Genomic DNA, 14,557 nt, shown 5'->3' on the forward strand with positions numbered 1-14,557 from the left:
GGAAATATTTTAAATAGTGAGATATCCTTGATAGCATCAAGTTTAGGATAATTTGAACTACAGGAAAAAGAGAATGAAAGAAATCAGAGAAACATGTATAAACTCATTTTTGTTTGTTTGTTTGTTTCAATTGTTTATTAATGGACCAGATTACAAAAATAATCCTGGTAGATACCTTAGTTCATCCTTCTAATAAGCCTGTTGATCTGGTCTTCCCTGTTGCCAGCATCTCCACCTTCTACAAAATGCGTGGTCTTTTTCTTCATTCCACCTCATGGAGACGACAACTTAAAGGGCCACAGGAAGTTGTTTGCGTCTTTGAAATGTTTTCCAATGGTATAGATCTCATGAATCAGATCCTCCCTGCAGATGATTCTGTATTTCCCAAGAGATCGAGCAATCAATGCGCTGTCTGTCAGGGCAATTTGCTTTTTGTTGATTTTGCCATAACCACGCTCATAGATCAATTCATTTACAGACTTCAGATTTGGGTACACCCATGCAATGAATGTATGGCTCCACAATTCTCAGCATGTTAATTGATGCCTTGTTGAGCTTCACAAAGGTGCCATTGAAGATCTGCCGGAGTCGAAGGAGCTGCAGCACCTTTCAAACCTTCAGGCTCACACCATTGATACCTCTGATCCTGATGACAAACGCCAGTTTGGGTTCCGCGGGTACATAGAAGTTGCCGGCTTTTCGTGCCATCCTAGCCATTCGAAGTTCAGTTCTGTACATCTGCCTGTGTTCCTTGTGGTGATGCTTAGCTTTTTCATAGATAAGCTTCCTCCTTGCCTTTTGAAGCATCTTTTGGGCAAACTTCTTTCTCAGGCGCTTGATCTTAAGCTCTGCGAAATTCTTTCGCTTTTTCTTAAGGGTTTCTGGCACAGCAAGAATCTTCTTTTTCTTCTCTTCTGCACCCTCCATGGTTCCAGCCAGGAAAGAAGCTAAACTCATCTTTTAAATATTTTCTTTTCATTACATGGGTCCCGTGGGCCTTGGGCTCCATGTCAGTGACATCCGTCAGCAGCTCGACAGGCCCACATTTGACCCACCTATCACACAAAGCTGACTCCTCAGATGTGACACGTCACTCTGTGACCTGATCTCCTGACTGTCAGGATGTCCATTCATGGGAATTGGCCACTGACATGAGGTGTACTCTGAGTTATTTACACTGTCTTCTGACATTTTGGTTCCACTATTAATCACTTGCAATAGCTAGAACAAATTGGAAGATTTTCCACATGTTCCCTCTTCCTCCTTTAACTTCACAGAGGAATTTCAAATGGTTTCATGATCACACATAAAAATTGCAGAGAACCACTGCACTTACTTCTGCCCATTTCCAAAAGCTGTTCTAAAACTCAGAGGGTTTAAGTGGGTTTCAAGGGCATTTAGTGCTGAAGTAGTGACAGAAGGGATTGAGGAGGCACTTAATCTGCTCTTTCACCTGACTGACATTATTTTGATGATTCCCTTCTTCCCATCGCAGTTTTGCAACAACACTTAGGTGGAGAAGAGATAGTGGTTTGCTTTATATTAATGATGTCACTCCAGCCTTAATAATTTCTCTCACTAACAGTTCAATCAGATTTTTTAACCCACTTCAGATCATAGTGATTCTGTGCACTGATGAGTGGGGTCAAAGTCTGTATTTATAACAAGCTCTCCCAGGTGCTCCTCATACATCCAAGCATGAGAACCATTTTCTTAAAAAAGAACTGGGATCCACCATGAAAGAGGGACTCCATCCAGAGCTCACAAGTACTAAATGTTGGAGGGGCAGTTGGAGCTGGGCCAGGAGTGTCCCAGTGCTATGGATTCTTTCCACTCAACCAGGTTGACGTCTGGGGCCATGGCAACTCACAGGTTCCTATGGTTTCTGAGGGCCTGATGAGAGAAGATGAAGAGGTCCGGATGGGTAGAGCCTCTGCCACTTGCTTTTGGCAAAGAAGCACCAAAAGACACCCCTCCCTCTGCTCTCACCAAACCTCCAACAGCTCCTAGAGCCCACCGGACACACTCTGGGTTAGATATGTATACCCTACATCTCAACGTCAGAGAAAAACAGTAGATAAGACAATCATTGAATACAATTCTATTGGAACATCTTATCTGAAAATTAAAAAACAAACAAACTCCATACATGCAGAAAAAGTAAAAAGCTGAGCAGATATGATTTCCCATTATGTTAACCTATAACCCTCATCTCTTTTTCCAAAAAGACATACTAAATCCAGAATTTAAATAAAGGATATTGGGTTTAAATTAAAAGAGAATCGATCTTCACTCATCCAACTATCATGACGCCTTCCACAAAACCTGAGACTTTCCTGCTAACCTCCATGCTGCTCTGCACCCTCCTGGGTCTGGGTAAGTGACTAGGAGTCTGGACTTCTGGAATCCTGAAACGAAGACTATAGGAGAGCATTTAGCCAGGGTACCCACTGAGCTGTGAGGTGTGTATCAGGAATGGAGCCATATGCACTGGAGTAATGAAGACTTGCGCCCAGGACGAGGACTCCTGCATCTCCATCATGACTGAGACTAACAACAAGGGCTCTGTGGACGTGACCAGCTACAAAGGGTGCTCGAAATCCAGTGAGTGTGACCCGGCATTCCTCTCCATCACCGTGGCTCTGGAGAACTACATGGGGTCCGACACGCGCTGCTGCCAGAACGATGGCTGCAACCACAAACCCCTGCCGGCGTTCAGGAGAAATCTGACAGAGAATGGCCTTTGGTGTCCTTCCTGCTTCAGCGTCTCCACGGAAACATGCACCCCGACTCAGGAAGTGCCCTGTATTGGCGAGGAAACCCGCTGTGTCGCCTTGACTGGCCTCACACAGCCTGGCATCAGATTTGCTGCCCAGGGCTGTGGCACAGAGGCTGCCTGCCACAGCAAGCCTGGGACCCTGGTGCCCTCAGGCTCTCGTTTGTTGACCATCGAAAAGACTAGCTGTCGTCCAAGCCCCCAGGCTTCTGGCAAGGCTGAGTGAAGAACTGAGGCCCATGTGGTGTTTGGTCTCCATTCGTTCTCAGCTACGGCTTCCCATGTGTCTATAAATTAAACAAGTTCACAGAAAAAAAAAAAGAGAATCATGTGGGAAAGGGTCATAAGATACATTTATGAGCACATATTAGAATGTTCTGGGATAATGCATTTTATGCAATTAATGGTAACCTAAGGAGAGAAAAATAGAAAAGGGGAGAAGAGTGAGATCCTGGAGAGAAAGGGATGCTAGGAGTCCCTGGGTCTCAAAGTCTGGAGAGAAGTGACAACCTGTGACTCTCCAGGCCTGATTCAGACTGCGGACCTGGATACCTGTGGCCTCCAGGATCTCTAGTAGAACAAACCTGCAAGCTTTACAATATGTGACTTCATTCCAAGAAGCTCTGGACTGAGACTGTCCTCCACACCACCAGGCGGAGGGCAAGATTATTATAACAAGTGTGTCTGATGGAAATTTTCAGAATACTCACCCCCACATTTTCCCATACTTTTTAAAACATTCTTCATCAAACTCACAAACACCCTACAAGGAAAAACAATATTACATTATTAATATACTGTATTGAATCCTGCCTCTAATTCACAAAACTATTTTTCACTGGCAGTTGGAGGGAAGTTCTTATGCACAAATGTCTTAGGGAAAGAAGAGAAAATAGAGGAGATATTTGAAACTGACAATTTAAAATCACTCTTGAATTTTCTTTGAATATTATAGATATTAAACACTTACCTCTGTCAATGAATACTAATTACTCCTTGTCTTCTGAAGGCTTTTTTGCTTGTGCATGTGTTGTCTAAAATCTCTTAATCTCTAATCACCATGGACATGTGAGAAAACTGAAGCTGAGGGAAGTAACAGATTCCCACACACACTTTCATCTCTTAGTTTAGCAGCCTTTTCATTTATCTCATGAGCTCTTTCTAGAATTCTAGCAGAATAAGCAAGTTAAAGCACTAGTGACATCTTTTAATCTCGCAGATTTAAAGAAGTCTAAGGGGTGTGTGTTCAATGAGAAAGCGAGTGAGTGACTGAATTAATGACAAAGTGGACATGCCTTCTAGTTTTCCAGCTCAACACAGAAAAAAATGGAGAGGTGCCACAACTATACAAGGAATAGTGCATTTTAAACACTTGGCTTGATAGTCATAACCAATTTAAAAAGTTACAGCTCCCTTGCTAAGACTAGCGAGGGGGAGACTCTCCGTCCCCCTTCTGATGTCTATGTCAGAAGCTTCCTCTGTCCCTTTTTATACTTTAGTAAATCTCTGCTACACAAAAGCTCTTGAGTGATCAAGCCTGCTCCCTGGTCCCAAAGCTAAATCTTCAGAGATCATGAATCCTCACTGTTCACATTGAGCTATCATCTTGGGGCTTGTCCAGGATCTTCAGGACAGGGTAAGAACACTCAAGAGCTCTAGCCTCTCTGCTCTCTCAGTATACATGTTTTCTGCTTTACTTTACTAACTGTACGATGTGCTTGTGTGAATGAATGACATGCCCTGCACAAAGCAAGTGAAGAGCCCTGCTCTGCAGTTTCACAGCGCCTCGTAATGACTGAAGGCAGACCCAGAGCAAGGGGAGCCTTGTCGGGGGTTCATACCAACCTGTCAATGCCAAGAGACACCCAATGTCCCTGTGAGGTGAGTGGCCAGAAGAGGGCAAAGCGTGTGGACTGAACTTTCCTTTCCCAGTCACCTTTCCCTGGTCCCTTTGACCATTTCGTAATTGCGTGGAGGATTAGAACTACTAACCTAATCTGCTGGATCACAGACTTTCAATGGACTTGTGATTCATGCCGTTACTATTCATGCCGCACATTTGGGAGCAAGACAGAACTCTAACTCCAGGAATGTCTCTCAGGCTAGAGGTCACTCTCTTGGCTGCCTGCCTCAGGGACCAGCGATCTGAGAGTGAGTCTTTGTCACGGCTGTGCGTCTGATCTATGTGGAGAGAAGCACTGCTGCTGACCATGAGGTTTTTGAGGACACAGAGTGGCAATTGCAGGATCTGGTCAGATTGGAAATGCAAAGGGCTTCTTCCTTTGGTAGCACTAGCTCTTAGTGGACCATAAGCGGCTTTCGGGTGGCTTGTCTCAACTCCTTAGATATTCTTTCTGTGGAATCTGAGGAAATGAACTGGAAGGATTGGTCCTAGTAGCTTGAGGACAAAAATCACTTTTTCCTCGCTGGCCGACCCTTTTGCTATCACATATACTGGCGTGGTGACACTCAGAAGGGACATCTTGGTTGTTGTTTATCCCTTCATGACTCACCATTTCTACTGCAGTCAGGACTGTACTCGGGAATGTGCATAGGCACAGGGAAGACAGATCCTTCCCCTAGTAGTCCTAGCTTGGGAAACTACTCTGACAAATTAAACAAAGGCTGTGGTGGTATGGGACTAGAAATCAATTTGGGATGCCATCAAATCTACCCCTGGTGCATCTCCACCCCATCTCGGTGGTAGAACCAGGAGGGATGAGTCAGGCGCCTGCATTGGTAAGGGACAGACTAAGTCCAACCAGGGAAGGAAAACTTCGGTGGAAAGTCTGTCTACACCCCCATCTAGAGCAGGGAGGGACACCTTCAGTGAAAAGAAACCATGGCTGTGGATGCCGCTTTTTTCTCTCTTACAGATGGGAGCCAACAGTTCCAGAACCACTCTTTTAAAATGTATTTAAAAACAAACAAACAAAACAAACAAACAAAACTGGGACAAGTTTGATCCCCAGAGTTTAAAAAGACATGCCTGATCTTCTTCTGTGATACTGAATGGCCATGGTATCCTTTGGAAGACAGGGAACACTGGCCTGTTGAAGAGTCTCTTAATTACAATATTGTTTACAATTAGATCAGTTCTGCAGAAAACAAAGAAATGGATGGAAGTGCCATATATGTTGCTCTTTATCTCTCTGTGAGACATGCCAGACTTGTGTCCTAAGGGTACAGATTTGGGTGTGAAACCTTCAGCTCCCTCCTGTTCTCTTACTTTGCCCCTGTATCTGGGCCTGCTAACTGAACAGGCTGAGAATCAGGGCACCCTTCCAAGAGGGCTTGACTCAGTCTCGGTAGACTATTTAGAGGATATGTCTTGGGACAGATGCTGACTCCTGACTTGAGAGCTCGAGTTTTGGGGGAAGCCATTACTTTTGGAGATTAATGGCTTGGAAGCAAGGGGAAAGAGGGATGACAAAATAGCCCTCCTCCTACTGGGAGCCAAGCAGTTCCCATAAAAGAGCCACTTTGCCGGGTGTATTCTTGAAGAACTCAAGAGAGCATATGCAAAGACTTTAAACTATGCTAAGTTGACTGACATAGAACAGGGAGAGAAGGAAACTCCTGGTAAACTCCTAATAAAGATTACAGGAGGCTCTCCGCATGTTTACTGACATTGATCCTGAAATTACAGAGGGAGAAATGATCTTAAAAGATAGATTTCTCACTCAGTTGGCTCCAGATATCTGCCATAAGTTATGAAAACTGGCATTTGGACCAAATCAGTCTTTAGAAAAACTGTCACAGCTGGCTCAAACAGTATATTATGATAGAGAATATGAGAAGGAAAATAAGAGGGAAAAAAGAACCAGGCAAAAGACTGAAGCCCCAACAATAGCTGTTAGACCTGCTCTGAAACAGCCTGAGAAAAATGCCCAGAGGGACCCAGGTGAAAAAGGATGGGCTTGTTATTACTGTGGAGAGGAGGGGCATCTCAAGTGGGATTGCCCTCAGGCATCTATGCTGCCCCAGGCTCCATGTCCAGTCTGCAAAGAACCACACTGGAGAAGAGACTGCCCTCTGAGGTGTAGGCCCCAGGGGTCAGACTCTCTGGACAATCAGGACCAAAGGTGCCCGGGGGTCACCACACAAGCTCCCATCCTAATTACACCTGAGGAACCCCGGGTATTAATAACTGTGGTGGGCCAACCAGTCGATTTTACTTGGGACCCTAGGGCAGCTTTCTCTTTGCTCACTGAAGCCCCTGGTCTGCTTCTGTCAGAACAAGCCAAATGCTATTATTTCAGTCATCCTTTAAGCTGCAACTGGGACTCTGAGCTATTTTTCTCACGAGTCTCTAATCATGCCAGAGTTTCCCTCACCCCTTCTGGGGAGGGATATACTGAACAAAGTCCAGGCCTCTGTTTTCATGAATATGGAACCCGCTCTTTTAACTGAAAAAAAAAAAAAAAATGTAAATCCTAAAGTGTGGACTGATAGAAAAACTGTGAGTCGAGCACAAAATATTGTTCCTGTCCTTATCAAGCTCAATGACCCTCACCTATTTTCACATCAAAAGCAGTATCATGGAATCCTACTCAGCCATTAAAAAGAATTCATTTGAATCAGTTCTAATGAGATGGATGAAACTGGAGCCCATTATACAGAGTGAAGTAAGCCAGAAAGATAAAGACCAATACAGTATACTAACACATATATATGGAATTTAGAAAGATGGTAACAATAACCCTATATGTAAAACAGAAAAAGAGACACAGATGTACAGAACAGAATTTTGGACTCTGTGGGAGAAGGCGAGGGTAGGATGTTTCGAGAGAACAGCATTGAAACATGTATATTATCTATAGTGAAACAGATCACCAGTCCAGGTGGGATGCATGAGACAAGTGCTCGGGCCTGGTGCACTGGGAAGACCCAGAGGGATCGGGTGGAGAGGGAGGTGGGAGGGGGGATCGGGATGGGGAATACATGTAAATCCATGGCTGATTCATGTCAATGTATGACAAAAACCACTACAATATTGTTAAGTAGTTAGCCTCCAACTAATAAAAAGAAAAGAAAAAAAAAAAAAAAGCAGTATCCATTAAAACCCGAGGTTAAGAAAGGGTTAAAGCCTATCATTGAAAATTTAAAGGAACAAGGGCTATTAATTCCCTGCAATAGTCCACGCAACACTCCTATTTTGGGTGTGAAAAGGGTCAAATGATAAGTGGAGACTTGCTCTAGATATACGAATAATAACTGCCTAATTCTTATACTTTATTGCCTGAAATTCCTAAACAAGTCGTATAATTTTCAGTGATTGATTTGAAGGATGATACTTTCTAACATTAAACCTATACTAAATCATCCTCTACCTATGATTTTAAAACAATTGAGAGGATTCTTAGGCATTACAGGCTATTGCCACATTTGGATTCCGGGTTGTGGGGGACTTGCCTGGCTTTTAATGAGGGCTCAAACTGCCCCCGCCCCAAAAAGGGACTCTCTCTATGACAAGCTGTTTTTGCACACAGATAATGTCATAGATCCTAAAGCCTTAGAATTAACTATGTGACTCAGCTTTCAGCTTTTCAACAGACATTACGAGAACTCTGGGAGGTGACCCCAGACTCAGACTCCACAATCGGTCTAATTGCTGGGTCTGCTGAGCACTACCCCTCCTCATCAATTGAAGGCTTCTCATGGTGGGTTTCTCTGCTTCAAGGAAAGGACTTTCTTCAACTCTGCATATACCTTCATGAACAACAATCGTATGTGATGCCTCTTCTTGACCTGATGACATTTAACAATCCTAAGATGGACTGCTGTAACTATGGACATAATGTAACTTTTAGTTTTGATTATGTTTTAACTTGGTTTAATGACCATTTTGCCTTACATCTATAACTATGTAACTGGATTTGTTTCTAACTGGCTGAAACCTCTTAAGTTACAAATGGTTGTTCAAGCTCCTATGAATGCCACAGGCTCCTCAAACTATTACTTGGGGCCCCTGGATCAGACACCCTCAACATGAGGGTTAGGAGAATATGTTGCCGCAACAATTTAGGGACTATGCCCCTCAACAGCAGGAAGTAGTTATGAGATGAAAATGATGCCCCTTTCCCTTGGCAACATAATTCTCCTAAAAGAAAAGGGGGGAATGAGAGAGTCAATTCCTAGGCAGATAAAAATTACTGATTCCCCAAGGAGGAGAAAGGGGTCTGGGGCTCTCAAGGAGAAAAGGACAAATATTTTTTCCTATACTGATTTGTCTTAGTCAATATAACAATGTATCTTGCTCGAGGACGTTTCTCGTTAGCAAGAACCTTCTGACTAATCTTGTTATCTTGAAACTTGTAAATTGTGGGAGTGGATCTGGTAAGACCTTTACAAACTTGAGACATTCTTTTGATTTATTATAATAACCAATTAAAAATGTGTATAGCTCCCTTGCTAAGACTAGTGAGTCTCCATCTCCCTTCTGATGTCTGTCTCAGAAACTTTCTCTGTCCTTTTTATACTTTAATAAAACTCTGCTACACACACATACACACAGGAAAAAAAAAAAAAAAAAACCTGGCCTGAGTTTTTACTTCTATAACTTAAAAAAAGCCTGTCCCTAAGTTTCTATCATGATATTTAATTCTTTAACAAGTAAATGAAGGTCTCAGAAATGTGGGTTGGGGTGCATCTACTAAGGAGTTCATCTGGGAAAGGTGGAGAGGAAATTACTGCTTCTTCAGATGGGAAAAAGTTCAGGAAGTTCTGAGGCAGTAATGAGACAGTGAAGACCTCAGTTGGGAGAATCAGGATCTGAGAAACAAGCCTCATGTCTGCAGGACAGGAAATCTGAGCCGGACAGCAGCCTGCACACGGGGCTCTGCCCCTGAACATCGGAACGCAGCTCATGACCTTCAGTTCAGGGGCAGGGCCCTGGGGGAGGCATCAGAGCTGAATGAACATCAGAATTCACAGTCCATCTGCCACCTGGTACATTCCTTTCAGTTAAATTAAACGTCTAATAATTTTGTCAAATCATATCCTTTCTAGTGATTTTTGTATATGTGATTCTGCCTTATTTTTAGAAACTCTACAACTTATTTAGTGGTTAAGTATCTGAAGCAAATAGACAACCACCATCTTGTCTCAGTTACACTCATTCCCTGCTCAAACTCATCCGTGAGGTGCCTGCTTTGAAGGCACAGAAGAAAAGCAGAAAGCTTTTGTTCAGTTTTTCATATCCCAAAAGATGTCATGTGTAGCAAGAGGTAGAGCAGAAAATGGAAAAAAAGAGAAAAAAATGCAGGCATTAGCAGTTCTTGAGAGAATCCAAATATGTACAAATTACCTGATACATTAGAACTGAAGCATCCAGGCAATTCAGGAGAAAGGGGAAAAAAGGGTACCCAGAGCTTATGCAACCAACAGGATACAACTGACTGTACACTACGCTGCTTGAGACCCACGGCCAGGCATCCCTTCATGCTCTTTCCTGACAATTAGCAGGACTGTGCCTTGCTGGGAATTGCACCTGGCAGAGAGAAGATCCTCTTCGCAAAGCTTACAAGATGGAACTTCAAGTCTTGTGCTGACTCAGCCAGAGAGTTCAGCTGTCTGAGGAGGCAAACCTGAGGCTCCTGACAGCTGACAATAGAGGCCTTGGGTAAAGAGGGCATGTGTGGATGGGGTCTACGATGCCATTTCTGGGAAGTAAGAAAACTCTCATCTGCCTCCTGAGGAGGAGAATTTTTACTATGCAATCAGCTGGGATTTGCAACCAAAAGAAGTGAAAAAGGGACATCAAACAACACACACCTTTCGGTAGGACAGAATGTTTCCAAAATAAGGCAGAGGTCTTGGCCCAGGAACCCCCAGCTTCTTAAACAGTCCATGTGAAAAAGTTCCATATCTATAAATTGAAAAGAGAAAATCCAGATCAGGGATTGTGGAATAAGTGTGGAGTTGGCCAGTCACAGACTTGGAACTGGAACTGTCAGCCTAGAGACGTAACATGTAGGTGATAAATAATAACAGCAATTCCAAAAGCAATAATTACTTTCATTCATCATCTTATTTCCCTCTTCCACAGTGAGACAATATCACTTTCACCATCAAGTGAAATCTTGAAGGTCCCAATCCTAAAGTGGATGCTTGATAAATGTTTAAATTTGAGAGCTCCTGAGAGGTTTAGGCTGTAATTCCTCCAAAAAATTCATTCATATGCATTTAGCAAGTTAACTCTTCCATGATTTAGAGATTCTCATTCTAGATACAAAGGGGAAACTTTTTTTCTGTATCAAACATGAGATTTTGGTTAACTGCATCTGCCCAATGACAAGAGTTACTAGAGTCTACCTTGGCATTGTTCTTATCCTTTTCCTTTCCTCTATATTGTTTTGTTGTTTAGTCACTCAGTCATGTCCGATTCTTTGTGACCCTATGGACTGCAACATGCCAGGCTTCCCTGTCCTTCCCTATCTCCTGGAGTTTGCTCAAACTCATGTTCATTGAGTCAGTGATACTATCCAACCATCTCATCCTCTGTCTCCCTCTTCTCCTCCTGCCCTCAATCATTCCCAACATCAGGGTCTTTTCCAATGAGTAAGCTCTTCCCATCAAGTGGCCAATGCATCAGAGCTCCCTCCCTGCTGCTGCTGCTGCTAAGTTGCTTCAGTCGTGTCTGACTCTGTGCGACCCCATAGACAGCAGCCCACCATACTCCCCCGTCCCTGCGAATCTCCAGGCAAGAACACTGGAATGGGTTCTCTCTCCATGATCTGACCTCATTTTAAGATCTGATTCTTCTTAACTCTGTCTTCACAAGCAGGCCTTAAAACAAGTACAGTGTTCTTGTCTGTATAATGAAAACTGTGTTCAAGGCTTCCATTGCCATCATAGAAATTGAGTACCTTTCAGCTACACCCATGACTCTGTCACCAGGCAATTTGGTTGACTTGAACTATAAAAAAGGGTGATTGACCCTTTTGTTTTCTGAAACTGTATAAATGAATCAATGACTAAAGGATCCATCTCCAGACCATTCCCCAATTCATGGCATTTGGTCCTCCAATCACCTGCTAAGCCCAGGGCCTGAAATACATTTGTTTTTCTAAAGATGCTCAGTCACAAAGCAGCTAGACTCCTGCTTCTGCACTTCAACTATCTTAAAAACCAATCGAGGCTGGTGCTCCCTATGGCAGGCCTCCCTACAGGTTATCCTTCATGTATTATGTGTGCAAGTCCACAACTCCAGGATATGGATCATTGCAAGTCTGCTCACTCTGGTGTTCCTGAGAGATAACAGAGTTCAGGAAAAGAGAGGCTGAAGGAAGAGGCTGCCATCAATGGTTTAAAGGTGAACTTGCTAGACCTCCAAGGCTAACTCTGTAGAGGCAAATTAATAAGGTATAGCTGAAAAGCATGCTATGTATAAACGGTTCAAAATGCCCTACAGGCACATTCAGCTAAGAGATATGGAGGCTCCTAGTCTTCAGTTACCTTCCCGTGTAGAGCAAAAGACTGTGTGTGACCAAAAACGAGTGACCATAAAAAACTCCAGAATATTGGACTAAGCTCCTGTCTCTCCTTCTTTGGAAGGTAGCCTTTAAGATAGCACAGGTTCAAATCTCTGTATAAATCTAGCAATCTTACAGTATGTGATAAGAGAAACCCAAAAAGTTTCAGGAAAGTACCTATGTTGGAAGTGCACACAAAGGTACCTTGGCCAAGCCCAGTTGGCTATCTCTCTCCTCCAGAACAAGTGGTGGAGGTGTGGGCACCAATTGCCACAAAAGGGATGGCCTGGGCTATTCAAACCCCAGTTGCTTCCTCTGTCTTCACAAACAGGGCAAGTCAATTTCTGTTTCTGAACCTTCAGTGTGCTACATGAGCTCAACAGTGATGCCAAGCAATTGAGTGAACATGTTGGCAATACAGGTCCCACAGAAAGATCTGGTCTAGTGTCTAAATTCACTTGGTCCCACCAAGGCAGCACATGGACTGAGTGAATTATTTGGCTTCTTTCTAGCTTTTCACTTTTTGGTGCAGTAATGCTATTTTGGGTAAAAAGGAAGGGGCTAAAGATAAAGCCAATATTTTTATAGTCTTTACATTGTGTCAGCATAACGAGAGCACTGCCTGCAGCAGCTGATTCCTGGCTGCACCAGTACCTTCTCAGGTTACAGGGATGTTTGCCTGGTGGGGACACTGGCTAGTACCAGCCCCACTGTCAGACGGACCACACACAGTGTGACTGAGATTGTGTCTTGTCCCCAGGCTTCCAGCAAATGAGATGCCAACCCTGTTGACCTCCTGTGGGACCAGGTCTGAGGAGTAATTCTGGGAGGTCTGCTCTGAGGAGAGAGGAATATTCTCCCTTCCACCCCGATCTCTTTCTGGATGCCTCTCATATCATCACTGGCTCCCAGGCATGTATACTCACCTGCCCTGAAGATTAAAATAGACTCCCTCCTGGACATGTATATTTAAAAAGATATATCACAGGAATATTTTACTACAATAGATTCATATTCCAGGCATTATTCTTGAGGGTGAATTTATATACATACTTTTCTAGGTACTGGACAACAGTCCTCTTTTATCCTTCAGGGAAAAAACACATTCTGGAAATCTCATATCAATTTTTAAAATCTAGTACTAAATAGAATGAAATTAAACTGTGCCAATTAATTTTATAATATCAGACAGAAAATATGTTGCTGCAATACCTTAATACTTCTTTCAAGTAATTAAAATGAGGTTAATATTACCCACGTACATGTCATCATGATTTCCTACACTTAATAAAAATGAAATTGACACAAACCTAAATGTGATTTGTAGGGGTATCTCTCTAATCACTCTTTGGAAGTAACTCCTCTCCCAACCTAATCCATGATAACAGAATCTCAACATTGAACGGAATTTTTCTGCTAGATGGTTTTGATTCAACCTTCTGTGCCACACTTATACAGGGAAAATAAAATCCATATTGGACTCTGGGGCTTGTGCCTCTTGTAGGCTTAGTAGATTTTGTATCACAGGGGAAAGAAAATATGTACATTGATTCTAACCCTTCCAGAGATTGAAAGAAAAGGTGAAAGAAATGAATATAATTTCAAGATTTTTACCAAGTCTCCTCAGATCTTAGGATTTCTCATTTGGAAACTAGACAATCTCTGCAGAGTACAGAGTGTGGGAATTGAGTCTTAGGAAGGGATGCCCTGAGGAGGGGCACAGAAAGGGGGGACGGCTGAGTGTGAAAAAAGAGTTGCTCAGTCTCGGACCTCCCAGCAAAATCTGGGTGTACCCGGTGCCTTGTGTAAACGACACCTGGAAGGAGGGTCCAGAGCAGGATCTCCTGAGTGACAAAGGGGCCAATCCTTCCTCATGTCTCTTGCAGCAGGTACAGAATCCAGAAGTCAGAGGGAATGAAACAAAAACCCATGTTGATTCTTGCCCCCGGGATTCCCAGCCTGGAATTCCCCAGTGGGAATAAGTGAGGACTATGCTGCACGTGGGTCAGTTGTTTTTAATTTGCCTTTGATTAAACTCTAGTTGACTAATCTAGGTCCATGCAAACCAGTAGTCAATCAGAGGGTCATTTACTGGAACAAATAATGTCACAAACCCTCCTAACTATACTAACAGCAACTCAGGAGTAAAGTTAACTCCTTCAACAGATGTGGGTAAGATAAATAATAACCCATTTTGTGCTCATAGCACCTGATGCTTCAGCAACTTCCCCTCTATTTCCTTTGAACTTTAAAAAACTAAGGGGACCCCCTTTTATGCTTAGCACCCCAAGACCCAGGTTACAGA

General features: G+C 43.2%; 2 protein-coding genes and 1 pseudogene across 4 annotated transcripts in view; 1 reads left to right on the forward strand and 2 right to left on the reverse strand.

Annotated features, from left to right (window-relative positions):
* LOC133063810 (cytochrome P450 3A24) overlaps positions 1 to 14,557 on the reverse strand; it is an 84,045-nt gene that overhangs the window by 27,195 nt on the left and 42,293 nt on the right. For all 3 annotated transcript variants that reach the window (XM_061153639.1, XM_061153636.1, XM_061153638.1), the window contains exons 2-3: positions 10,553 to 10,646; positions 3,487 to 3,539 (exon numbers count right to left, since the gene is read on the reverse strand). In XM_061153639.1, the coding sequence (XP_061009622.1) occupies positions 3,487 to 3,494 (8 nt within the window). In that variant the 5' untranslated portion in view covers positions 3,495 to 3,539; positions 10,553 to 10,646. The remainder of the gene's footprint in view (positions 1 to 3,486; positions 3,540 to 10,552; positions 10,647 to 14,557) is intronic.
* On the reverse strand, positions 133 to 1,823 carry LOC133063195 (large ribosomal subunit protein uL30-like; annotated as a pseudogene).
* Positions 2,290 to 3,039, forward strand: LOC133063815 (phospholipase A2 inhibitor and Ly6/PLAUR domain-containing protein-like). The gene has a single exon (XM_061153658.1). The coding sequence runs from the start codon at positions 2,499 to 2,501 to the stop codon at positions 3,000 to 3,002; it is 504 nt and encodes a 167-aa protein (XP_061009641.1). The 5' UTR covers positions 2,290 to 2,498; the 3' UTR covers positions 3,003 to 3,039.

This window comes from Dama dama, chromosome 10 (genome assembly GCF_033118175.1).
Source record: "Dama dama isolate Ldn47 chromosome 10, ASM3311817v1, whole genome shotgun sequence".
Classification (NCBI taxonomy): Eukaryota; Metazoa; Chordata; class Mammalia; order Artiodactyla; family Cervidae; genus Dama; species Dama dama.

What these genes read in the sequence shown, in the direction of transcription:
- LOC133063815 (XM_061153658.1), top strand. Translation starts at nt 2,499, where the DNA reads ATGAAGACTTGCGCCCAGGACGAGGACTCCTGCATCTCCATCATGACT.